Source organism: Strix aluco, chromosome 4 (assembly GCF_031877795.1).
Source record: "Strix aluco isolate bStrAlu1 chromosome 4, bStrAlu1.hap1, whole genome shotgun sequence".
NCBI lineage: Eukaryota > Metazoa > Chordata > Aves > Strigiformes > Strigidae > Strix > Strix aluco.
This window is the reverse complement of record NC_133934.1, coordinates 459968-482734: the sequence shown is the minus strand read 5'-3', so window position 1 is coordinate 482734 and position 22767 is coordinate 459968. Positions and strand designations below refer to the sequence as shown.

At 65.8% G+C, this 22767-nt stretch overlaps 4 protein-coding genes across 17 annotated transcripts in view; 3 read left to right on the top strand and 1 right to left on the bottom strand.

The window, feature by feature from the left end:
* CDC25B (cell division cycle 25B) overlaps nt 1-4511 on the top strand; it is a 6357-nt gene extending 1846 nt beyond the window's left edge. The window contains exons 2-12 of the mRNA XM_074824533.1: nt 5-79; nt 170-286; nt 489-626; nt 748-822; nt 1107-1289; nt 2081-2179; nt 2465-2527; nt 2653-2751; nt 3010-3143; nt 3242-3353; nt 3564-4511. Coding sequence (XP_074680634.1) covers nt 5-79; nt 170-286; nt 489-626; nt 748-822; nt 1107-1289; nt 2081-2179; nt 2465-2527; nt 2653-2751; nt 3010-3143; nt 3242-3353; nt 3564-3704 — 1236 coding nt within the window. The 3' untranslated portion in view covers nt 3705-4511. The remainder of the gene's footprint in view (nt 1-4; nt 80-169; nt 287-488; nt 627-747; nt 823-1106; nt 1290-2080; nt 2180-2464; nt 2528-2652; nt 2752-3009; nt 3144-3241; nt 3354-3563) is intronic.
* Nucleotides 4512-5199: 688 nt separating this feature from the next.
* Nucleotides 5200-6729, top strand: AP5S1 (adaptor related protein complex 5 subunit sigma 1). The gene is given in 3 exon segments (XM_074821698.1): nt 5200-5416; nt 6064-6122; nt 6125-6729. Coding segments are annotated over 3 exon segments (843 nt in total). The 5' UTR covers nt 5200-5237.
* On the bottom strand, nt 6612-14191 carry LOC141922496 (C-type lectin domain family 4 member K-like). 14 transcript variants are annotated; one of them, XM_074821704.1, is made up of 8 exons: nt 14041-14191; nt 12359-12816; nt 9166-9282; nt 8956-9036; nt 8469-8622; nt 8220-8320; nt 7500-7612; nt 6612-7415 (listed from the first exon to the last, which is right to left on the bottom strand). In XM_074821704.1, the coding sequence occupies exons 2-8, from the start codon at nt 12380-12382 to the stop codon at nt 7259-7261; spliced, it is 747 nt and encodes a 248-aa protein (XP_074677805.1). In that variant the 5' UTR covers nt 12383-12816; nt 14041-14191; the 3' UTR covers nt 6612-7258. The 14 variants fall into 14 exon arrangements, 13 of the variants coding, with proteins under 13 accessions (XP_074677805.1, XP_074677807.1, XP_074677811.1 ...); XM_074821706.1 differs by having other exon boundaries at nt 8220-8309; nt 8473-8622; XM_074821710.1 differs by having other exon boundaries at nt 8220-8370; nt 8469-8525.
* A 312-nt stretch (nt 14192-14503) lies between these two features.
* On the top strand, nt 14504-19699 carry LOC141922485 (RING finger protein 145-like). The gene is made up of 10 exons (XM_074821683.1): nt 14504-14864; nt 15832-15940; nt 16027-16118; nt 17025-17260; nt 17341-17516; nt 17647-17787; nt 17988-18170; nt 18381-18528; nt 18660-19016; nt 19101-19699. Exons 1-10 carry the CDS (start codon nt 14696-14698, stop codon nt 19536-19538), a joined length of 2049 nt encoding a protein of 682 aa, XP_074677784.1. The 5' UTR covers nt 14504-14695; the 3' UTR covers nt 19539-19699.
* The last annotated feature ends 3068 nt before the right edge of the window (nt 19700-22767 follow it).

Here is a 22767-nt window from a genome sequence, read left to right as displayed (position 1 = left end):
TAAGAACATCTCCCACTCCTGGGAGTTCAACGGCCGCAAGGCCAGCGAGCGGAGGGAGCGCGGGGAGCCCGAGGACAAGGTGAGGGGGGGCAGCAAGGCTGGGGAGGGGGGGCCCAGGGAAAGAGCAGGGGGGTAATAACACCGTGCCCCCCCTCTCTGACTGCTGCAGGAGGGGTTTGTCTTCAAGAAGCCGCAGAGGCCGGGTCAGCGCAGCCGCCTGCCCAGCGATGGGGCTGCGGGGAGGGCCCCCTTCGCCCACAGAACCGGCTCCGCGCCCGACTTGCTGGTGAGAGGGGCTGGGGGGGGCTGCGGGGGGGGCCGCGGGGATGGGTGGTTGCACCGCAGGGGCTGCTGAGCTGGGATGGGCTGATCCGGCTTCCACGTTTGCCCTTGGAGACCTGTGGATTTGGGAGCTGGGGGGGGGGATTTTGGGCACACCCTGAGGCCAAACAGGGCTGGCCCCCACCCCTGAGCTGTGTCCTCCCCAGTTCGACACCCCCGAGAAGGAAAACGTCCCCCAAGGCGAGAGCCCCATCATACTGCGCCGGTGCTCCTTGACCTCCTCCATGTCCGAGGAGGAGGAGGATGATGGCTTCATGGAGATCCTGGATGAGGAGGAGATGAAGGTAGGGAAGGCTCCTGTTCATGGGGCCACCCCCGCCCCGGGGGGGGTGGGAAGCAGCCGGTGGGACGCGTCCCCTTGACACTGTCCTCTGCCTCTCCCCCGTGGCCCGCCCGCCCCGGCAGAGCGATGCCGAGGTGCCACAAGGGATGGAGAACCTGCTGACCGCGCCGCTGGTGAGGAAGGAGGAGGCAGAGCCGGTATGTGGGAGCCTTGGGGGGTGGATGGGAGCCCCAGGCTGCCCCCCCACCACCACCCCAGGGTCTCCAGGGTGGGGTCTGGGGGTGAGAATCCCTGGCGAAGGGGCTGGTTGGTGAAGCAGCACCAGCCTAGGGGCTGTGGGCTCATCCTGGGTGGTGTGTGGCCACCAGAGCGGGACCGTTGTCCCCCCCACCCTCAGGGTGCTGTTTGGGGGTGCAGGGGGATGCCAGACCCCCCCCTCTTCCCCGCTCTGGGGCAGTAACATGGGTTTCTTCCCACACAGCATCCCATGAAGCGTGGCAAGTGCCGGCAGCTCTTCCGCTCGCCCTCGATGCCCAGCAGCATCATCAGGCCCATCCTGAAGCGGATCGAGCGGCCCCAGGACAGAGACACCCCCATCAAGGCCAAGCGGCGGAGGAGCGTGGCTGGTACTGGGACCCCCAGCGAGGCGGCGGCAGCAGAGCCGGTGGGTGACAGGGAAGCCTCGGCGTGAGGCGTCCTGGCCAGACCGGGGGTATCTTTAGGCTTGGCTTTATTAACAACTCGGAGTTGGGCCAGCACCTCAGCGAGTGGCTGATGTCCCAAGGCCTCGCGCAGTTTATACGCTATTTCTAAATCTCTTACCTAAGTCCAAAGTCTTTTAAGTTTCTACTCAACCTTTTCTTGATTCTCATCATTTATTAAAGTTCACTAGAATCCCCTGTCCCAGCTAAATTCTTCTCTTCTGATTCCAATCCTTGCTTCAGCATCATCTTTCGGGTCATCATCTTCATCTTTCTTCCACTAGTTCTCATCTCGCACAATTCTGAGACAGGCTTAAGATGCTCTACTAAAAGCTGAGGTAGAGCGAGCGGTTTCTAGATACTAAATTCATGGTTGGACTGGATGATCTTCAAGGCCTTTTCCAACTTGTATGATTCTGTGAAATTTTCTTAATCTGGCAAAACCTCTGTGTTTAGTCAATCTTTGTTAAACTGTCTCTGTAGGATTAGACGGGGTTTTAAACCAGCCTTAGGCTGGGACTATACAAGCAGCAGGCTAAGGGCACTTTTTGGGCCTGTTCAGCAGCATTTTGGTTGCCTTGGGAATAATATTACAAGATAGCTCAGTCCTGCACACGTTTCACTAGGCCTTAAAATCGATTTCAAATATACCAGAGGTTTATATTTAAAATTTTTTTAGACATGGGACGGCCATGGCTCTGCACAAGCCCTCGCTGATGCCGGGGGGGGGATTCTCTGGTTTGTGTCTCCGCAGAAAACGCCGCGGCTGCTGCGCTCCAGGTCCTTCTGCCAGGAGGAGATCGAGAACCTGCTGGCCAACGACCACCGGGAGCTCATCGGGGACTTCTCCAAGGTAAAGCCGTGGGGATTGCTGCAGGTTTGGGGGTGCTGCTGCCCCTCCCCAGCTTTTCCCCGAAGACAGAGGGACTGTCAGCAGAGCCCTGCGCCGGTGCAGGAGCTGCTGGTGGCCCCTGGGGACAAGGGGACTGGGGTGGCACACAGCTGCTGCTCCTCCAGTGCCATGTCTCTGCTGGGCAAACTGGGCCCCCTGTGGGGAGCAAGACTGTGGGGGGGGGGGGTGTCTTCTGAGCTGGGGTCTCCCCAGGACGGATCCTGACCCAGCACCCCACTTCTCCAGGCTTATCTCCTGCAGACGGTGGAGGGGAAGCACCAGGACCTGAAGTACATTTCCCCCGAAATGGTAAAGGAGCAGCAACCTCCCCCCAAAACCAACCCCCCCCGCGCTGTAGGGCTGCCTGTCTGGGCGGGGGTGCGTGTGTCCCCTCCTCCCTGTGCCCCCCACCTCAGTGCCGGGGTCCCCCGCAGATGGTGGCGGTGCTGACGGGGCAGTTCAGCAGCCTCATCGAGAGCTGCGTGATCGTGGACTGCAGGTACCCCTACGAGTACGAGGGAGGCCACATCAAGGTCAGAACTGCCGCTGTGCCCCTTGGGGCTGGGGGGCAATGGGGTGGGGGGGCTCCTGTGGGGAGGGGGAGTCTCAAACCTTGGGGGGGCTGAGCCCTCCCCAACAGGGGTTGAGCCTCTCCAAAGGTGCTTAGCCTCAACTAGAAGGAAGAAGAGGTGATGGTGGTGTGGGGGGGAGGCTGGGAGCAGTGTACTGAGGCCCCCCCCAGGTGAAATGGGAGGTGGGGTGGGATGAAGGTGCCTCCTCTTCCTCCCCAGGGTGCTGTGAACCTGCCGCTGGAGCAGGACGTGGAGGAATTCCTGCTGAAGAAGCCCATCGTGCCCTTCGACACCAGCAAGAGGGTGATCGTCATCTTCCACTGCGAGTTCTCCTCTGAGAGGGGGCCCAGGATGTGAGTGGGGGGGGTGGGGGGTGGGTGCTGGACCCCCCCCCCCCCCCCAACCCTGGGCATGGCTGGTGACAATCCCATCGCCCTCCCCTGTCCCGCAGGTGCCGGTTTGTTAGGGAGAAGGACCGAGCCTGTAACGAGTACCCCCACCTCCACTACCCCGAGCTCTACGTCTTGAAGGGGGGGTACCGGGAGTTCTTCCCCCAGTACCAGGTGAGCCCCCCACCGGTTTGGGAGGGAGGAGGAGCAAGGGAGTCCCCTCCCCAACCCCTGCCCTGAGTGGGATGAAGGAAGGGGGGGTGGGTCTGACTCGAAGCATCCTCTGTGGGGCAGGGGGGCTGTGCTGGGGTAAGAGGGGGGGGGGTGTCCTGGGTTTGTCCCTGGGGGGGGTGGGCAGGTGGTGATAGAGCTGTGTTTGCCCAGAGCCACTGTGAGCCCCAGGACTATCGCCCCATGCGGCACGAGGACTTCAAGGAGGACCTGCGGAAATTCCGCCTCAAGAGCCGCACCTGGGCGGGAGAGCGCAGCAAGCGGGAGCTCTACAGCCGCCTCAAGCACTTCTGAGGGCTCTAGGGGACCCCCCCCCCCCAGCCCCCCCACCCCACAACTGCTATCGGGCGTCAGCTCCCAGCCCAAAACCTGCCCCCCTTCCCCACCACCAGCCCTCCTCTGCTGACCTCAGCAGCAGGATTGGGGGGCATGGTTGTGGTTTTACCTCTGTTTAGGGAAACAAAAAAAAAAAAAGTAAAAAGGGGTTAGGTTTTACCCTAAATGGGGGCTGGGGGCTGTAGTGGGGAGGTGGAGGGGAAGGCTGTGGACTGCTCCTGGCCATAAGTCACTGCCACGTTCAACTTTCCTCTGGGGCTCTGGGAATGGGGGGCAGAGCTGCCTCCCCCCCAAAAGCCTGTGCTCCTTCCCCTTGCACCCTGGGTGCCCCCCAGGAGGGCGGGGAGCCCCCAGCGGGGCTTCATTGGCAGAACTGTTGCAGAAAAGCACTTACACCTCCTTTGCGGGACCCGGCCCTGGCCCCTTCTCTGCTTGCAGGGGTGGGAGGGGGGGACCCTGTGGGTGCCCCTTGTAACAGCCTGGGTTTGTGCTTGGGTGCGTTTGTTGTTTGTTGTTGTTGTGTTCTTTTGCCTCCCTGTTTTATTTAAAAAAAAGTTTGTTCTCCAAGTCAAGTGGTTGATTTTTGGGAGGCAGGAGGGGCTTCCCCCAGGCCCTGGGTGAGCCGTAGCACCCATGGGTGAAGCCCCGTGAGCCGGGGGGGGCGGGAAGCCTTTCCTCAGCTGCGACCTGCACCCCTGTGTTTTGTTTATTGTAATGTCATTTTTTTAACGCTCCTGGTTAATAATTCCTGCAGAGGCAGAACAACTCCGTGTCCCTGGCCCTGCTCTGTGACTGCGCCGCAAAGGGCGGGAGGGGGAAGAGTATGGTGGCCCCCCCCATCACCACCTCCCTCTTCCCAGTGTGAGGGGGGTCGGGCTGGGCTCTGGTGGCTGTTTGCTGGGGTGATGGTGGGGATGGGGGGGCCCCCGGGGCTGAGCCTGTGTGTGTGTCCCCCGCGTCATCCTGCTGTCCCCTGGGCCCTGTCACCCCCTCCTCACGGGTGTCCCTAAGGCCATGCTGCTCCCCCCTGCCACCCTCCCGGGGGTGGTTCTGTCCCCCCGCCAGGGTGATCCTGATCCTCCGTCCCGCCCTCGGATGATGCTGTCACCCCCCCCCAGATTGATCCTGTCCCCCCGCCCCAGACCCTGTCACCCGCCCCCGCCATGCCGCCCCTCCCAGGCTGTCCTTCCTCCCTCCCTCATCCCGCCCACCAGCCCCTATCCGCCAATCAGCGCGCCGCCCGCGTAACCTTGGCCAATCACGACGCCCCACTATCACGTGCAGCGGGTAGGCGCCAAGCTCCCCGCCCCCTCTCAGCACCCACTAATCCCCGCCGGCCTTCCCTTCCGCACCGGCCAATCACCGCCCTCCCCCCCGCGCTGCGCCAATCCGAGCAGGGCCCCGGCGCAGCCGCTGACCAATAGGGCAGGTCGGTACCGCCCCTCCCGCCTCACGTGCCGGGCGGCGGGCCGGGGTCGCGGCGGCGTTGCCATGGTGCGGGCCTTCCTGCTGCTGGCGCTGGGCGGGCGCGACCCCCCGGGCCCCGCCCCTTCGGGCCCCGCCCCCTGCCGCCTGCTCTACTCCCGCGCTTTCGGGACCCCCCCCGAGACCCCCCGCGGGACCCCCCGGCAGCGCCTCCGCCGCAAGGAGCAGCTGATGGCCGTGGCCAGGTACCGGGGACAGCCCCCACCCCGGGGTGGGGGGGGGCGCTGGGCTCGGCGGGACCCCCGGGGTGGTGACACCCCCCTCCCTGGGGATGTTGGGCTCGGTGGGACCCCTAGACCCATGACACCCCCCCCCAGGGTTGTGACACCCCCCCCCACATCAGTCCCAGGCTCATCGGGACCCTTGGGGTGGTGACACCCCCGTTTAGGGGGGCTGGGTTTGGGGGAACCCCTGAGGCAGTAGGACCCCCCCTTCCAGGTGACAAGGACTCATCGGGACCCCCGAGGTGGTGACACCCCCCTCCCTGGGACCCCTTTTCATGGGAATGTTGGGCTCAGTGGGACCCCCAGGCCCATGAGACCCCCCCACACACACCAGTCCAGGCTCATTGGGACCCCCAGGGCTGTGACACCCCATCCCTTATTCCTGGGACCCCCTCAGCCATCATCCCCCCGCTTTTGGGGGGCTCCTGGGCTTTGTATGACCCCCAGGGTTGTGACACCCCCCCCTTCCTGGGGGGCCAGGGCTTGGCGGGACCCCCGGGGCCGGCCCCGGGGGTCCCGCCAAGCCCTGGCCCCCCCAATAGAGGGGCCACCCTGTCCCTGGATGGGGGGGGTGTATCTTAACATGAAGATCCCCCCTTTTTTTCCAGGCAAGTGGTCTCCCAGTGCCGGCTACTTCAATCATCCTCGGGGCGCCCGTCCTCCCCCCAACTCCCCAGCTCCCCGACGAGCCGATCTCTCTACAAGATGCCCCGGGGGGGCTTTTCCGGCTTCCCCCTGGGGACCCCTTCCCCGAAGGGGTGACGGTAGCCTGGCTCTCGTTCTTGGCCCTCGCCTTCGCCTTGGTTTGTGACCCCCGAGAGAACCTCGCGCTGGCCGAAATCACCCTGCGGCGCTTGGCCCCCCGCCTTCACACCTCCCTCCGCCTCCTGGGCCCCGGCGCCGACGTCCTGCTCCGGCCCGAGGCCGCCGACCTCCTCCTCGAGCGGTTCCTGCCCCACGGGCAGCTGCTTTTCCTCAATGAACGCTTTCTGCAAGCGCTGGACCGGGAATTGGGCACCAAACACCCCGCTGAGCTGACACCCCTTGTCCACCACCCACCCCCCCCCGATATTTCACAGCGGGGAAGAAACACAACAGAGGGATCCGACACGGTCGCCAAACCCCAGCGGGATGGATGGAAAAAGCAGCTCAGGAATAAAGAGCAACGAGCCGGCAAAAAGCAGGTTTTAATCCCTTTATCCCCGCTGTGTCCCCATAAAAACCCACCCAGAGCTGGGACGGAGCCGCCTTCCTGCTGCGCTTTCGGACGTTAAAAAAGAGATGAGGGTCCCCCCCACCCTGCCCCAGGGGGGTTTCTGCAAACCCCCAGGTGCTGCGGAGGGGCTGTTGAGGTGGGGGGTCGGACCCCCAAAATGTTTCCCCCCCGTAGCCACAGCGGGGAGCGGCAGTGCCGGGTTTTGACTGTGGTGGGTCTCCCTGGTTGTGACGTGGGTGGGATCTGGCACGGCGGGGGCACAAAGGGGTCCCGGTTCCCCCCCTACACCACGCTCGCAGGGTGAGGGGACAGATCCAACCCGCCCGTGGGACCCCCACAATGTGGGAGCTGTGGCACCACGGTCGATGCCAGCTGAGGCGGGCAGGGCAGAGGGGCTGGGGGGACCTCCCCGCGTGCCCTGGTGGGGGCTGTGGGGGTGATGAAGCCAACCCCCCCCCCCCTTGGCGGGGAGGGCAAGAGGTGGCTGCAGCAGGAGCGGTTTAATCAGAGCCGGGTGCGGAGAGGCAGCGTGGGGGGGCCCGGGGGGGCTCCTCCGGGACTTGGCGGCAGATCTGGCAGCGGGGGCGTCAGGGCCGGCTCAGGTCCCTCTTGCAGATCCAGGCGAAGGAGAAGTTGCAGTTATGGTCGTTCCAGAGGCCGTTGCCCACGGGGTGGATCTGGGCGCAGCCCTCCAGCCCCCACTTCCCGTGGTCTGTGCTGTCCGGCTGCCCCGGTGCCCAGAAGCTGCCGGGACAAGGGGGGGGGGTGGGTCACTGGGAAGGGGGTGCTGGGCTTCCCCCCTCCCTGTCCCCCCAGTCCAGGGCTCACCTCTGGGCCTGGGAGTAGGCAGCCCCGTCCACCCAGCGCCAGGAGCCCCCCGGGCCCGTGGCCGTCAGCCCGATCCAGTAAGGTCTTCCCCTCGCCTCCCGCGCCAGGTAGTCCTGCAGGCAGGGGGACGGGCAGGGGCACAGGCAGGGGTACAGGCAGGGGGGGCACGGGTAGGAGGGGATGTGAGCACAAGGGGGCAATGTGGGTAAGGTGTGCGGGCAGGAGGGGGTATGGGCAGGAGGATGTACAGGTAGGAGAGGGTGTGGGCAGGGGTGTGGGCAGGAGAGGGAAAGTGCAGGCAGTAGGGTGTGTGGGCAGGGGTGTGTGGCAGGAGGGAGCATGGGCAGGAGGGAGCATGTGCAGGAGGGGGTGTGGGCAGGGGGTGCAGGCAGGAGGATGTGGGGGCAGGAGGGGGCATGGGCAGGGGGATGTGTGGGCAAGAAGGGACACAGGCAGGAGGGGACACGGGCAGGAGGATGTACAGGTAGGAGGGTGTGGTGTGTGGGCAGGACAGGGTGTGGAGAGGAGGGGCCAAGTGCAGGCAGGTGTGTAGGCAGGAGGGCACACCAGCAGGAGGATGGGCAGGAGGAAGTATGTGCAGGAGAGGGTGCAGGCAGGAGGATGTGTGGGCAGGAGGGGGCACGGGCAGGAGGGGACACGGGAGCAGGCAGCAGCAGGGCAGGGCAGGGCAGGCAGGAGCGGGCAGCCCTGCGCACCCACCTGCTCCTCGGGACTGGTGATGGAGGCCAGGTGGGAGTGTGAGGAGCGGCAGGCGGCCTCCGCGTCCCCCCAGGCCTTGTGCTCCCCGAGAAGTAGTAGATCTGCCCGTCGTGGTACCGCCAGCCCAGGGCCAGCCCCTGCAGCCACCGCCCTGCAGAGGGGGCAGCCGTGGGGGGCAGCCATGGGGCTGGGGGGGCCCCAGGGGTGTCACCCCCCCCTGCCCGCCCCTTCCCCAGGGATCAATCTTACCGAGCTGCTCCTTCTGCCTCTGCGCTGCTGCTGGGCTCTTGGCGGGGCTCTGGGAACCTGCCACGGGGTCAGCGAGAGGAGCCGGCAGCGGCCGGCCTGTCACTGCGGGCAGGGGCTGCGGACAGGGGCTGCGGGCAGGGGTTGTGGGCAGGGACTGCAGGCAGGGATTGCGGGCAATGTTTGTAGGTAGTGACTGTGGGCAGGGGCTGCGGGAACAGACTGCAGGCAATGGCTGCGGGCAGGGGTTGCAGGCAGGGACTGGGCAGGGGCTGGGGGCAAGGGCTCGGGGACAGGGGCTGCGGGCAGGGACTGCAGGCAGGGGTTGTAGGCAGGGATTGCAGGCAGCGGCTGTGGGCAGAGGTTGCGGACAGGGGCTGCAGGAACGGAGTGCAGGCAGGGGTTGCAGGCAGGGCTGTGGGCAGGGGTTGCAGGTGGGACTGCAGGCAGGGGCTGAGGTACTGTGGGCAGCCCCAGCGTCCCCACTCACCATCAGGATCCAGCAGCAGCGGGGCCCCAACTGCCGCCAGCTCTGCCTGCGCTGCCCGCAGCTCTGCCTGCCCCTGCACATCTGGGAAGGAGCACGGCAGCGCCTCAGTGCCCTGCCAGCAGCGCTGCCCGCGGGCCCCTGCCCGCCCCCAGCCCCTGCCAGCCCCCAGCCCCTGCCAGCCCCCCCCGGGGCCGCGCCGGCCGCACTTACGCAGGACGATGAGGGTGACCAGGGCGGCCCCCAGCACCAGCAGCACCCCCGTGGCCACAGCCAGTGCGGTGCCCAGCGCGCAGCCGGACGCTGCTGGAGGGGCCGCAGGTGCCGGTGCTGCGGGAGAGAAGCTGGAGTCACCCCGAGCCACCCCACTGCTGGCGAGGGAAGGGGCTCAACCCCACTGCCTGCTCCTGCTTGCAGTTTCCCGGCCGGGCAGGGCTTACCTCGAGCTGGGGGGCTGGGGGGGTAACGGATCTGCAGGCGCTCGTACAGGTCTGGCCCCGCCGCGGCCATGACCGGCAGCTGGCTCAGTCCCGGGGAACCGCGTCCTGCCAGAGCCTCGGCAGAGCCCCGAGTGCCGGGAAGGGGAACCCGGTAGCCGGGCACCCACTGCGGCTTGTGGGTGCCAGTTCCTGCCACCAGACGGGGCGTCACACGTGTCCCCCCACCCTGAGTGGCATCATCTGCTGACAGGTTGCCCTCGACTCTGACCCTGACTTTGACCCAGTGGTTTTATCCTTTTTCTTATTCTTTCGAGGTAAGAAAAATACTATCAGTGAAGTCAGTTGTGTTTGTGAGCTGTCAGCACTTCCACTAGCTCTGGTCTCAGAGATGTCCTTAGAGCACTTGAAAAAGCGAGGGTACATCACCAGAAACCACTTTTGCCATAGATGTCACATGTGAACCCCATGGCCAAGGATGTAGGAGTTTCACTAAGGGCAAATGTTCTGCCTTGGGCCACAACAACCCCCAGCAGCGCTACAGGCCTGGGGAGAGTGGCTGGAGAGCTGCCAGTCAGAGAGGGACCTGGGGGGATTGGTAATGAGCCAGCAGTGTGCCCAGGGGGCCAATGAGGCCAATGGCATCCTGCTTGTATCAGCACTAGCGTGGCCAGCAGGGACAGGGGAGGGATCTCACCCCTGTGCTCGGGACTGGTGAGGCCGCCCCTCGATGAGTGGGTTCAGTTTTGGGCCCCTCACTCCAAAAAGGACATTGAATGACTCGAGCGTGTCCAGAGAAGGGCAACGGAGCTGGTGCAGGGTCTGGAGCACAGGTGTGATGGGGAGCGGCTGAGGAACTGGGGGGCTTAGTGTGGAGAAGAGGAGGCTGAGGGGAGACCTCATGGCCCTCTGCAACTGCCTGAAAGGAGGGTGCAGAGAGGGGGAGGAGTCTCTTGAGCCAAGGAACCAGCGCCAGGACAAGAGGAATGGCCTCAAGCTGCGCAGGGCAGGGTCAGACTGGCTCTTAGGAAGGATTTCTTTGCAGAAGGGGTTGTTGGGCGTTGGAATGGGCTGCCCAGGGCAGGGGGGGAGTCCCCATCCCTGGAGGGGTTGAAGAGTCGGGTTGAGCCAGCGCTGAGGGATCTGGTGGAGTTGGGAACGGTCAGGGTGAGGTTCATGGTTGGGCTGGAGGAGCTTCAAGGGCTTTTCCAACCGAGATGATTCTGTGATTCTGTGTTCTCCACCTGGGACAGGGTAATTCTGGGTACATGCACAAATCAGGGGGTGGGAGGCTGGAGACCAGCCCTGAAGAAGAGATGTGGGGGTTTGGGTTGATGGCGAGTTCAGTATCAGCAGCGTGTCCTGGCAGCCAAAGGGCCAACTGTGTCCTGGGGGGCATCAAGCAGAGCAGCACCGAGGGAGGGGATTGTCCCCCTCGGCACCACGCTGGCGCAGCCCCACCTCCAGTACTGGGTGCAGTTTTGGGGAAGAACATCAAACTATTAGCACTGAAGAGGCTCCCAGGGATGGGGTGATGACCCGAGCCCCGGCAGAGATGGAGGAGCGTGTGGACAATGCTCTCAGTCGTACGGTTTAGTTTTAGGCAGTTGAAAAATCATAGAATATCTCGAGCAGGAAGGGACCCTCTGGGATAGTTGACTGGCGGTGCGACGGCGTCAGTGATCCTGACGGGTCCCTTCCCGCTCGAGATATTCTGTGACTCTGTGATTCACCGCTTGTGCAACCCGCAGGCGAGCTGGCTTCCTTCCTCCTCCCCAGCTGTTTCATCTTCCTCCAGCCACTTCTCCAGCATCATCCAGCCTCTTGGGGAACATCAGCCCTGACTCACCCTGTTTCACAACACCAAAACCCCCGGCCCCATCGTCTCATCCCCCGAGGTCCGGGAGGCTCCGAATGGGTGAGTGCTCTGGCTGATGCTGCTCACGGATTTGGTGGTGCTGCATCCCTCAAAAAACTTTATGGAAATTTAAGTAGGGAACAAAACACTCAAGGTGTTACGGTCCATACCCATGTGACGTAGGAATGATGGAGTTGTGTTGACAGAAAATCAAAGTGCAGCCCAATAAATTAAATGTTGTTATTGTTATGCTGATAGGTAGAATCATAGATCTCAAATTGGAAGGGACCCATCAGCATCACAGAATCATCGAGGCTGGAAAAGCCCTTGAAGCTCCTCCAGCCCAACCATGAACCTCACCCTGACCGTTCCCAACTCCACCAGATCCCTCAGCGCTGGGTCAACCCGACTCTTCAACCCCTCCAGGGATGGGGACTCCCCCCCTGCCCTGGGCAGCCCATTCCAACGCCCAACAACCCCTTCTGCAAAGAAATCCTTCCTAAGAGCCAGTCTGACCCTGCCCTGGCGCAGCTTGAGGCCATTCCCTCTTGTCCTGCCGCTGGTTCCTTGGCTCAAGAGACTCATCCCCCTCTCTGCACCCTCCTTTCAGGCAGTTGCAGAGGGCCATGAGGTCTCCCCTCAGCCTCCTCTTCTCCACACTAAACCCCCCCAGTTCCCTCAGCCGCTCCCCATCACACCTGTGCTCCAGACCCTGCACCAGCTCCGTTGCCCTTCTCTGGACACGCTCGAGTCATTCAATGTCCTTTTTGGAGTGAGGGGCCCAAAACTGAACCCACTCATCGAGGGGCGGCCTCACCAGTGCCGAGCACAGGGGTCAGATCCCTCCCCTGTCCCTGCTGGCCACGCTAGTGCTGATACAAGCCAGGATGCCATTGGCCTCCTTGGCCCTTGCTCTGACAAGTTTTGTCCCGTTGGTGACAGCCCAGCTCTCTAAGCCTTTCCAGAGCTCTCTGTCAGGCCTCTCTAGGGAGTCCACACCTCTTCCTAGTTTAGTATCAACATCAAACTTCCTTAATGTACATTCAATTCCTGTATCCAGATTTACCAGGTGCTGCAGCAAGACCTGTAATTACCAGGGTGTAATAATTACCCTTCTTGAAAACTGGGACAACATTTGCCTGCTTCCAGCTGCCAGGACCTCTCCAGACTCCCCAAACCGCTGAAAAATCACAGGGAGCGGTGCCACGAGAGCTGTTATCGTGACAGTGTCACAGTATCACGACGTCACCTGATAACGTCAGGGAGCAGGCAGGTCCCCACGTCCCCACCGCTTCCCCAGCAGTAGGCAGCGCCAGGCAGGCTTGCAGGCAGGGAGCAGTTGATAACCGAGGGGCAGTTTCTCGCCCCGAGGTCGCCGGCAGAGTCACGGCATTTCCCGGGGAGGAAGAGGATGAGGCCGGAGCGGGCAGCTCCACGCGCGTCCCCACCAAACTGCCCGGCTCTGCCGGCAGACGCGGGAGTTACGGGCAGAGACGGCTCCTGCCAGCAGATCCCCGGGGCTTCTCCCAGATGGGGCATGGCTCCTGCCCAGGGCAAGTGTCTGGCTGCCTGTCGGGGAGCAGAAAACCCCCAAGTGAGCCACCATCAGCTTGGCAGCAGCAGGCAGGAGCGCAGGCTGCAGGCAGGAGCCCACAGTGCAGGCAGGAGCCCCAAACCAGGGCCCAAAACAGGGAACAAATAATGCCAAAGAGTGAAAAATTCCTTCCGAACAGGACGGTGCCTGCACGCTGGCCCCACACAGCAGAGCTGCCACGGGAGAGGGTGCTCCAGGGCCATCCATCCCCCCTTGCCTCCCTCCATCCCTCTGTCCATCCCTCCATCCCCCCAGCTGCCTTTCCAGCCCTGATCTCCCCTAATCCAGCCCAGCCCCAGCCGGGGGCTCTGGGTGCAGGGTTCCAGGTGAGGGGGATCCCAGGACGCGGGGTCCCATGCTCGGGGCTCCCAGGGTGCGGGTGTGCCATCCCTGTGCCCACAGGTCCATCCACTTGCCCATCAGACCATCCACTTGCCCACAGGTCCCTCCCTGTGCCCATCAGTCTTTCCCTGTGCCCACTGGTCCATCCACTTGCCCATCAGACCATCTACTTGCCCACTGGACCACGCACATGCCCATGGGTCCATCCCTCTGCCCACGGATCCATCCACTTGCCCGTTAGACCATCCACTTGCCCACTGGACCATGCGCATGCCCACTGGTCCATCCACTTGCCCATCGGACCACGCACATGCCCACGGGGTCCCTCCCTGTGCCCAGCTCATGCTGGTCCCCTCTGCCACCCACCACTGTGTGTCCCCAACCCAGCACCCAGTTTTGGGGCACCTGCAGTAATTTAGGAGAAGTTAATTTAGGAATTTAAGAAAAAAATTAATTTAGGAAACGGCTTCGCAATTATTATCCCACCTGATTTATTAACTCCCAGGCCTGATTCTGGCTCAGGTCCCCCGGGGTGCACCACCCGCACCCCGCGGCTCCCATCACCCCAAGGCCAGAGAGGGTCCATCCCCCCCCCCCGCCCCGGTTTGGCAACCCTGGCCCGGGGGGGCTGTGCCAAAGTGGCCACAAGCCCTCCGTGTGGATGGGGTCTGTCTGGGGATCTCCCCCCCTAAAACCCCTGGAGGGACAGGGCAAGGGCTCACAGGGACCCCAATGCTGGGGGGTCCCCCCCGCGCAGGGACCTCCCCCGATCCCAGGGGGACCCGTTTAAACCCAGATTCCCTCAGCCAAACCCCGAAACACCCCACCTCACCCCAGAGGGCCCCAGGTGATCCCACCTGTTCCCAAGGGACCTCAGGCGACTCCCCGAGGGCCCCAAGACAATCCTTGAGGCTTCCAGCTGACCCCCGGGGGGGTCAGGGGACCCCATCGTCCCCCCGGGATCCCAGTTTCCCGCAGCGCCCTGCAGCCCCCCCGCCATTCCCCTATCAAAATGGCGGCCAGAGCCTGCCCTCACCCTCTGCCCTCACCCAAGATGGCTGACGCGGGGCGGTGGGAGTGACGTCACCGCAGCGGGCCGCGCCCCCCTCCAAGATGGCCGCGTAGTCCCCGCCGCCCGCGCGTTGCCCTTATCCAAGATGGCGGAAGACCTAGGGGAGGAACGAGCGTTGCGCCCTCTTCCAAAATGGCGGGCGCAGCGTCGGCGCGGCGCCCTGGCGCAAAGCCTCTCCGCTGGGCGTAGGGGCGGGGCGGGAGAAAGCGAAAGTGGCGGAGGGACCGGAACGGCGGCGGCGGCGGAGGGAGCGGGAGCGGGAGCGGGAGCGGGAGCGGGGCCCGCCCCGGCGGGAGGCGGCCGGGCAGACAGACCCCGCTGGGCTCGGGGCGAGCGCCCCCTGCCGGGCCGGGGGAGCCCGCCGGGGCAGCGCCGGGGGGGTCCCCCCTGTCCCCCCGGAGCGGGGTTGCGGGACGCGGGGACCCCCCGCCCCGCGGGCGATGGCGCGGCTGGAGGCGGTGGCCAACGTGGCGCTGCGGGTACCGGGGCTGGCGCTGCTGGACCTGCTGTACCGCTGGGACGCGGCGGCCCTCGGCGACCTGCTGCGGCCCCCCCGCGGGGACCCCCCGTTCCTCCGGCCCCCCGCCCTCCGCGGCGCCTACTGCCTGGGTGAGGGCTGCGGCGGGGCACGGGGGGGTCCCCCGGGGTGGCCAGGCTGGGGACACCCCGGGGGTGGGCAGGTTGGGGACACCGGGGGACACCCCAGGGGACAGACTGGGGACATGAGGGGACACCCCAGGGGACAGACAGGCTGGGGACACCCCAGGGGTGGGCAGAATGGGGACACGAGGGGACACGCCAGGGGACAGACAGATTGGGGACATGAGGGGACACCCCGGGAGTGGGCAGGTTGGGGACATGATGGGGATGCCCTAAGGGATGGATGGATGGATGGATGGATGGATGGATGGATGGATGGATGGATTGGGGACATAAGGGGACAGACAAATTGGGGATACGAGTGGACACCCCAAGGGATGGACAGACTGAGGACACAAGGGGACACCTCATGGCGTGGCCAGGTTGGGGACACAGTAGAATCACCCCAAGGGATAGGGAGGTTGGGGACACCCCAGGGGGTGGACAAATTTGGGACAGTGGAGCCACCCCAAGGGATGGAGAGTTTGGGGACATGAGGGAACACCCCAAGGGATGGGCAGGCAGGGGACACCAAGGGGACCTCCTGGCATCACCTCATTGGGGACATGATGGGACACCCCAGAGCCTGCCCAGGTTGGGGACACAAGGGGACGCCCCAAGGGATGTAGATTTTGGGGGACACAAGCGAACACCCCAACGGATGGCCACGTTGGGGACATGAGGGGACACCCCAGAACCTGCCCAGGTTGGGGACAACCCAAGGGATGGGGACACCCAGGCCCTGGCCAGGCAGGGGACATGGGGGGACACCCCAAGGGCTGTGTTTGGGGTCTTCCCTCCCCCCCATTGACACCCACTCAGTGTGGGGCTGTTCCATTGGGTGCTGTGTCCCCAACATTGTGTCCCCTGGCTGGATTTTGAGGGGGGGGGGGGTCATTGGGGCCATGTCACCCCCTTGTTCCCCCTCTTTCCGCAGGCCACCTGCTGTCCCTGGTGGTGCTGACGCTGCCGGTGCGGTCGCTGGTGAAGCTCTACCTCCACCTCCTCACCGCGCTGCTGCTGGGCGCGGGGCACACGGCGGCCAGGTGAGCCCCAGGGGGGCCGTGATGGGTTTTGGGGTGCAGGGGGGGACACACACAAACCGGGGGGGGCTGAACCTCTGTCCCCTCAGGGACTACGTCCGCCGCGAGCTGGAGTCTGGCTTCCAGGGCGCCGTGTACAGTGACCCCGCCGCGCTCGCCCGCCTTGCCACCACCCTCGCCGGTGAGCCAAGAGGGGGGGTCCCCATCTGCCAAGGGGGTCCCCAACCCGCTGAGATGTCCCCTACTGAGGGATGAGGGGTGGCAGCGGGCAGGGCGAGGGGCTGCGGGAGGTGTCACCTGCGGGATGATGATGACACGGCTGAGCTGGGGCAGGGCGGGGGAGGGTCCTCCTCTGCCCCCTGCCACACCTGGGGCTTGCAGGGGAAGGGGCTGGGTGGTCTCGGGGTGCTGCTTGTGGTGGGGTGAGGGTTTGTTGAGGGGTCTGCTCCCCCCTTCCTGCAGCGGGGGTGTGGGGGGAGCCGGGGAGAGGGACACCGAGCCCGTTGTGCCCAGATGAGTCTCTTTAACGAAGTAGTGAAGTAACAAGGTGCCGTCCCTCGATGAGTGAGTTCAGTTTTGGGCCCCTCACCCCAAAAAGGCCATTGAATGACTCGAGCGTGTCCAGAGAAGGGCAACGGAGCTGGTGCAGGGTCTGGAGCACAGGTGTGATGGGGAGCGGCTGAGGGAACTGGGGGGGTTTAGTGTGGAGAAGAGGAGGCTGAGGGGAGACCTCATGGCCCTCTACAACTGCCTGAAAGGAGGGTGCAGAGAGGGGGGAGGAGTCTCTTGAGCCAAGGAACCAGCGCCAGGACAAGAGGGAATGGCCTCAAGCTGCGCCAGGGCAGGGTCAGACTGGCTCTTAGGAAGGATTTCTTTGCAGAAGGGGTTGTTGGGCGTTGGAATGGGCTGCCCAGGGCAGGGGGGGAGTCCCCATCCCTGGAGGGGTTGAAGAGTCGGGTTGACCCAGCGCTGAGGGATCTGGTGGAGTTGGGAACGGTCAGGGTGAGGTTCATGGTTGGGCTGGAGGAGCTTCAAGGGCTTTTCCAGCCTCCATGATTCTGGGATGATGTCCCCGTCCCCCCCTCAGGCCAGCTCTGCCTCTGTGCCCTCTGCTCCCTGCTGATGCGGAGCCGCCAGCCGTGGTTATTCGGGGCGCCGACGCTGCCGGCGCTGGCTCGGCTCTGCGGGCTCCCCCTCCCCGCCCTGCCCCTCCTCGACACCTTCGCCACCCTCCTCACCGCGCTGGAGGTGCTCTACGTCCTCGGCTCCCACGTCCTCGTCCCCTTCCAGCTGGCCGCTGCCGCCTGCCGCGAGCTCCTGCGGGTGAGTGTGGTGGGGAGCAGCGGAGGAGGGGGCTGTGGGGCGGGGGGGCAGCCCTGCTGAGCCCCCCCCCGTCCCCGCAGGCGCTGGAGCTGTACCGGCTGCTCGCGCTGGGGGTGGCTCTCTGGAGCCAGCTGGCCATCCCGCTCCTCTTCCTCGTCTTCTGGCTGGTGCTCTTCTTCCTCCGGCTCTCCTCCTTCCTCGCCTTCTCTGCCAGCCCGCTGGCCCAGCAGGGCCTCCTCTTCCTCCTCCTCAGCAGGTAAGAGGGGTGGGGCAGGCAGGAGCTGGGGGGAAGAGGATGAGGAGGAGCTGGGGCTCCGGCTCAGCCCTTGGGAGGAAGAGGATGAGGAGGGCTGCTCCCCCCATGCTCACCCCGGGCTCCGTCGCAGCGCGGCCGAGTGCTGCAGCACACCCTACTCGCTCATCGGCCTCACCTTCACCGTCTCCTACCTCGCCCTGGGCTTCCTCAACCTCTGCAAGTTTTATCTCCTGGGTTTCGGTGCTTTCCAGAACGGCAACGTCATGCACAGGTGAGCCCACGGCGGCGGGGGGCTCGGGGGGGCTGGGGGGGGCTCGGTGGGCGTCCCTCCTCCCAGCCCAGGTCACGCACATCAAGGGTGGGGGGGACACGAGGGATTTGGGGACTGGGGCGCGTCCCCGAGGGGTGCCCAGGGCACGACCCTTGTGCCTGACGCCCCCCCCCCCCCCTCAAAACCCCGGCTCCTGGCAGGGGGGTGACGGAGGGGGTGACGCTGCTGCTGCTGGCGCTGCAGACGGGGCTGCTCGACCTGCAGATCCTCCAGCGGACCTTCCTCCTCAGCATCATCCTCTTCATCGTGGTGACCTCCACGCTGCAGTCCATGATCGAGATCGCCGACCCCATCGTGCTGGCCTTGGGGGCCTCCCGCAACAGGTACCAGGGGAAGGAAGGATTTGGCCCCCCCTCATCGTGCTGGGGGGGGGAAGGGGGGGTCCTCCATCACCTTGGGTCCTCACTGCCCGTTTTGGGGCAGAATCGGGGCTGGAGGAGGGGGCTGGAGCGCAGGGTTTTGTGGGCGCTGCTCCTGTGAGAGGTGGAGGGGGGCACATGGCCCCACTGAGCTGTGCCCCCCCTGCCCCATAGGAGCCCCTGGAAGCATTTCCGCGGCGTCAGCATGTGCCTCTTCTTGCTGGTTTTCCCCTGTTTCATGGCCTACAAGATCGCCCATTTTTTCCACCTGGATTTCTGGCTGCTGATCCTGGTCTCCAGCTGCATGCTCACCTCCCTGCAGGTACCGCAGCTCCCCAAAAGTGGGGTATTGTGCCCCCCCCCTCCCTGGGGTGGCCCATCTCATCCCCACGACTCCACCCCGTCCCCGAGCGGCAACGCCAGGGTGGGGGTTTGTGATCTGCCACCCTCCAGGTGATGGGCACCCTCTTCATCTACGCCCTGTTCGTGGTGGAGCTGCTCCAGGACGCGCCGCTGGAGAGGATGGATGAGATTATTTACTGCGTGAACGCCGTCAGCCGGGTGCTGGAGTTCCTGGTGGCTGTCTGCGTGGTGGGCTACGGCACCTGGGAGTCCCTTTTTGGCGAGTGGAGCTGGATGGGCGCCTCCGTCATCATCATCCACTCCTACTTCAACGTCTGGCTGCGCGCTCAGTCGGGCTGGAGGAGCTTCCTGCTGCGCCGAGAGGCCGCCAAAAAGATCAACTCCTTGCCCAGGGCTACGGGTGGGCAACTGCGGGACCACAACGATGTTTGTGCCATCTGCTTCCAGGTCAGCCCCTTCCCCTCGCCGGCACCCCCCAGGGAGGTCCCCTGCGTGCCGGGTGGCTGGGTGACATCCTCTCCTTGCCTGCAGGACATGCAGGTGGCCGTCGTCACTCCCTGCAGCCACTTCTTCCATGCCGCGTGCCTCCGCAAGTGGCTCTATGTGCAGGACACGTGTCCCATGTGCCACCAACAAGTCACACCCGTGACCACCGACGAGGAGCCTGGTGACGACGGAGGAGCCGCCGTGGCTCGGCCCGGCGGGGACGGCGTGAGCCCGCGGTCGCAGGGGGACAGTGGGGTTTCGCAGGACGGGGACCGCAGCCCCCACCACCCCACTCCCCCCGGTGCCTCTGCACCCCAGGAACGAGAAGCGGGTGCTGCGCCGCAGCGCCCCGGGGACTCTCACCCCCGCGCCCAGGACGTGCAGCACCCGTCCCCCTCGCCCGCCGGCCCGGACCCTTTTGGCACCCCCGAGGTCATCGCGGGGGACAGCGGGGACACCCACAGCGGCCACCGTCCCTCCTAGCACCCCAGACCGGCGCCCCGGTGCCGGGGTCCCTCCGCAGGGGCCGTGCCAGCGGCGAGCAGTGCTGGGACCCCGCGAGGCACCGACGTCCCCCAGTTGCCCGCGTCCCCACGGACTCTTTTTTTTGCAATAAAGCCGGAGCTGGAGCGGCTGCGCCCGAGGGCCGGGGCTGCTCGTCTCACCCACCCTGTGCCGGGGAGGGGGGGGCGGTGGGAGGGGGGGCGACAGGGCTGTGCTGCAGGCGTGGGAAGGGTGAGCACCCGGTGGGTGCACGGTGGGTGCCCAGCTGCCCTCTGGCCTCGCCGCGCTGGTGGGAGGGAGGGTACGTGCTGGGCGGGGGGGTGGGGGGCTTCGGGGGGGTTGGGGTGGTCCTGGGGGGGGAGTCTGGCACAGGATGGCGTGGGCCTGGCGTGGGTCTGGCACAGGCTTAGTGTGGGTGTGGCAAAGCTTGGCATGGGTCTGGCACGGGATGGCGTGGGCTTAGTCTAGGTCTGGCACAGGCTTAGCGTGGGTCTGGCAGAGCTTGGCGTGGGTCTGGCACAGGATAGCGTGGGCTTAGCGTGGGTCTGGCACAGGCTTAGTGTGGGTCTGGCAGAGTTTGGCGTGGGTCTGGCATGGGATGGCGTGGGTTTAGCGTGGGCTTAGCGTGGGTTTAGCGTGGGCTCCATTCTCCTCCTGCTTAGCCTCGGCCCCCACCGCGGGGGAGGTTTGGGGGCAGGATCCCGGCTGCACAGAGGGTCCCCAGCGCCACGCTGTGGGGGGGGCCGGCTCTCCCAGCAGCACCAGTGCTGCCCGTGGGGGGAAGGTGGGGGGGGTCCCAGGGCGGGGGGGTCCCTGGGGAGGCTGTAAATGGGCTCCCCCCCCTTCCAGCTCAGCACTTATCCTGCCGGCAGCTCCCAGGGGCCCTGCAGCCCATTAGCCCGGCGGGGGTGGGGGGGGGAAGCCCGTCCATAAAACCCATCTGGGGGCAGGCAAGGGGGAGGTGAGATCCCCCTGCCCCCCCCCTCCAGCCCTCCCTTCCGCCCCCAGTACCCCCCTGCAGCCTGACTGGTCCCAGCCCCCTCCCCAGTGCCCCTCTGCCCACAGCAAGCTGGGGGGGGGGGGGGGGGCACGGGGGTCCCTGCAGGTCCCTGTGGGGGGACAGGGGGTGCAGCATCCCCCCACCCACCTCACTGCTGGGCCCCACAGGGGTTTGCTGGGGGGTGGCCGGAGAGAGGGGCCCCCTCGAGCATCCCCCCTCAGCCCCCACCCCCCGGCCCTTGGGGCCCTCGTTTCCCCGCCCCCCCCAGCCCCGGCACTGACGGCCCCGCTGCCTCCATTAGGGCCCATTAGAGGAACGCGGGTCCCCACGGGGCCAGTCCCGGCGGGGGGGGGGCAGTCCCAGCGGGGGGGCCCGCGGCCCCCAGCACGGCTCAGCCCGGCACTGCCTGGAAGTGGGAGATGGGGGGGGGGCAGGGAGCAGGTCCCCCACGGCCCCCCCCTCCTCCGCCCGCAGCGGGAACTGGGGTCCCTGGGGGGGGTGTCATCCATGGGGTGTCTGGGTGGGATGGGGCATGGATGGGTGGACACTGGGATGGATGGGAGTGTGGATGGAGGGGTACTGGGATGGACGGGTGGATACTGGGATGGACACTGGGATGGATGGGGGCATGGATGGAGGGATACTGGGATGGAGGGATGGATGGAGGGATGGAAGGATGGATGCAGGGATGGAGGGATGCAGGGATGGATGGAGGGATGCAGGGATGGACGGATGGACAGTGGGACACTGTGATGGACAGATGGGCACTGGGATGGATGGGAGCATGGATGGATGGACACCAGTATGGGTGGGAGCATGGATGGAGAGATACTGGGATGGACAGATGGATACTGGGATGGACACTGGGAGGGACACTGGGACGGTCAGATGGACACTGGGAGGGACACTGGGAGGGACGGGCGCCCAGTTTCTGCAGGAGCCGTCATGGCCCCACCAGCCCTCGGGAGACTCTGGGTAACAGCGGGGGGTGCCGGGGGGTGCTGGGGGGGGGGGTGTCTCTCTGCAGAGCCCCCGCGCAGGTGCAGACCTGGTGGGTTTAAGTGGGGGTGATTTGGGGGGTCACTGAGGGGCCCGGGGGTCCCCCTGGGGCATCTCTGGAGTGCAGGGGGCCCATGTGGGGCACCTCAGGGGCCTGGTCAGTCACACCGGGGTGTTTTGGGGTGTTTGGTGGCTCTTTGGTGTCACTCTGAGGTGTCTGAGGGGCTCCTCGGGGGTGACTGAGGGGGACTCTGGGGGTGCAGGGGGCACAAATGGGGTCACTGCGGCACCTCGGGGGACACAGGGGGCCCATTGGGGTCACGTGGGGCACCAGGGTCTGCGCGGGCCCGGGTGGGGTTTGCGAGGGGCCCTGGGGGGGCCCCGAGGCCTCTCTGGGGCGTCTCAGGGGGGGTGTAGGGGGGACTCCCCCGGGATGTCCCTGGGGGCTCTTCAGGGTGTCCCCAGGGTGTCTTGGGGGACACATTGGGGTCCCTCTGGGGTATCTCTGCTGCCTCTTTGGGGGGTCTCTGGGGTGTCTCAGGGGATGCAGTGGGGTCCCTCTGGGGTCCCTTTGGGGCCTCTCTGGGGCCTCTTCGGTGTCTCTCTGGGGCCCCTTTGGGGTCTCCCTGGGCCCTCTTTGGGGTGTCTCAGGGGACCCCGTGGCGTCTCCCCGCGCTGTCTCCGGGGACTCTGCCCAGAACATCCCAGAGGGTGCAGCGGAGTCTCCCCGGGGTCCCCCCGCATCCTCCCCAGGGTCCCTGGGGGCGGGAGGCGCGGTGGTGACCCCCGGGAGCTCAGGGGACTCCCCGTTCCCTGCCGTCCCCCTCGTCCCCGGGGTGCCCCGGTCCCCGGCGCCCCCTCCCTCCCCCGGCGCGGCCGGTGCGGCGCTGGCCGCGGAGCCCCTCCGCCGGCGCGGGGAGGGACCGCTCCTCCCCGGAATGATGTCAGCCCTGCCCGGCCGCGGCCCCCGCCTCCCCCGGCGGCTCCGGCCCTGCCTCCCCGGGGAGGCGGCGGCGGCATGGCCCGGGCCGGCGGGGCGGCGGGGCCGCGGCGGCGGGTGCTGGTGCTGATGGTGCTGGTGGCCGCGGCGGGGCGGCGGGGCCGGGGAGCGGGACGGCGGCGAGGAGGCGGCCCCCCCGGTCCCTCCGGTCCCCCGGGGGCCCCGACGCCCCCCGGCCCCCCCGCCCGCCCGCTCCTGCTGCTGCTGCC

Excerpts from the sequence above, each read along its gene's own strand:
- LOC141922496 (XM_074821704.1), bottom strand. The coding sequence starts at position 12,382 with ATGTTGTCCCAGTTTTCAAGAAGG. Across the intron at positions 9,037-9,165 it reads GGTCACCCTCATCGTCCTGC|ATGTGCAGGGGCAGGCAGAG; the intron begins GTAAGTGCGGCC and ends GCTCCTTCCCAG. Across the intron at positions 7,416-7,499 it reads GCCTACTCCCAGGCCCAGAG|CTTCTGGGCACCGGGGCAGC; the intron begins GTGAGCCCTGGA and ends TTGTCCCGGCAG.
- LOC141922485 (XM_074821683.1), top strand. The coding sequence starts at position 14,696 with ATGGCGCGGCTGGAGGCGGTGGCCAACGTGGCGCTGCGGGTACCGGGG. Across the intron at positions 17,261-17,340 it reads CCTGCCGCGAGCTCCTGCGG|GCGCTGGAGCTGTACCGGCT; the intron begins GTGAGTGTGGTG and ends CCGTCCCCGCAG. Across the intron at positions 18,171-18,380 it reads TTGGGGGCCTCCCGCAACAG|GAGCCCCTGGAAGCATTTCC; the intron begins GTACCAGGGGAA and ends CCTGCCCCATAG.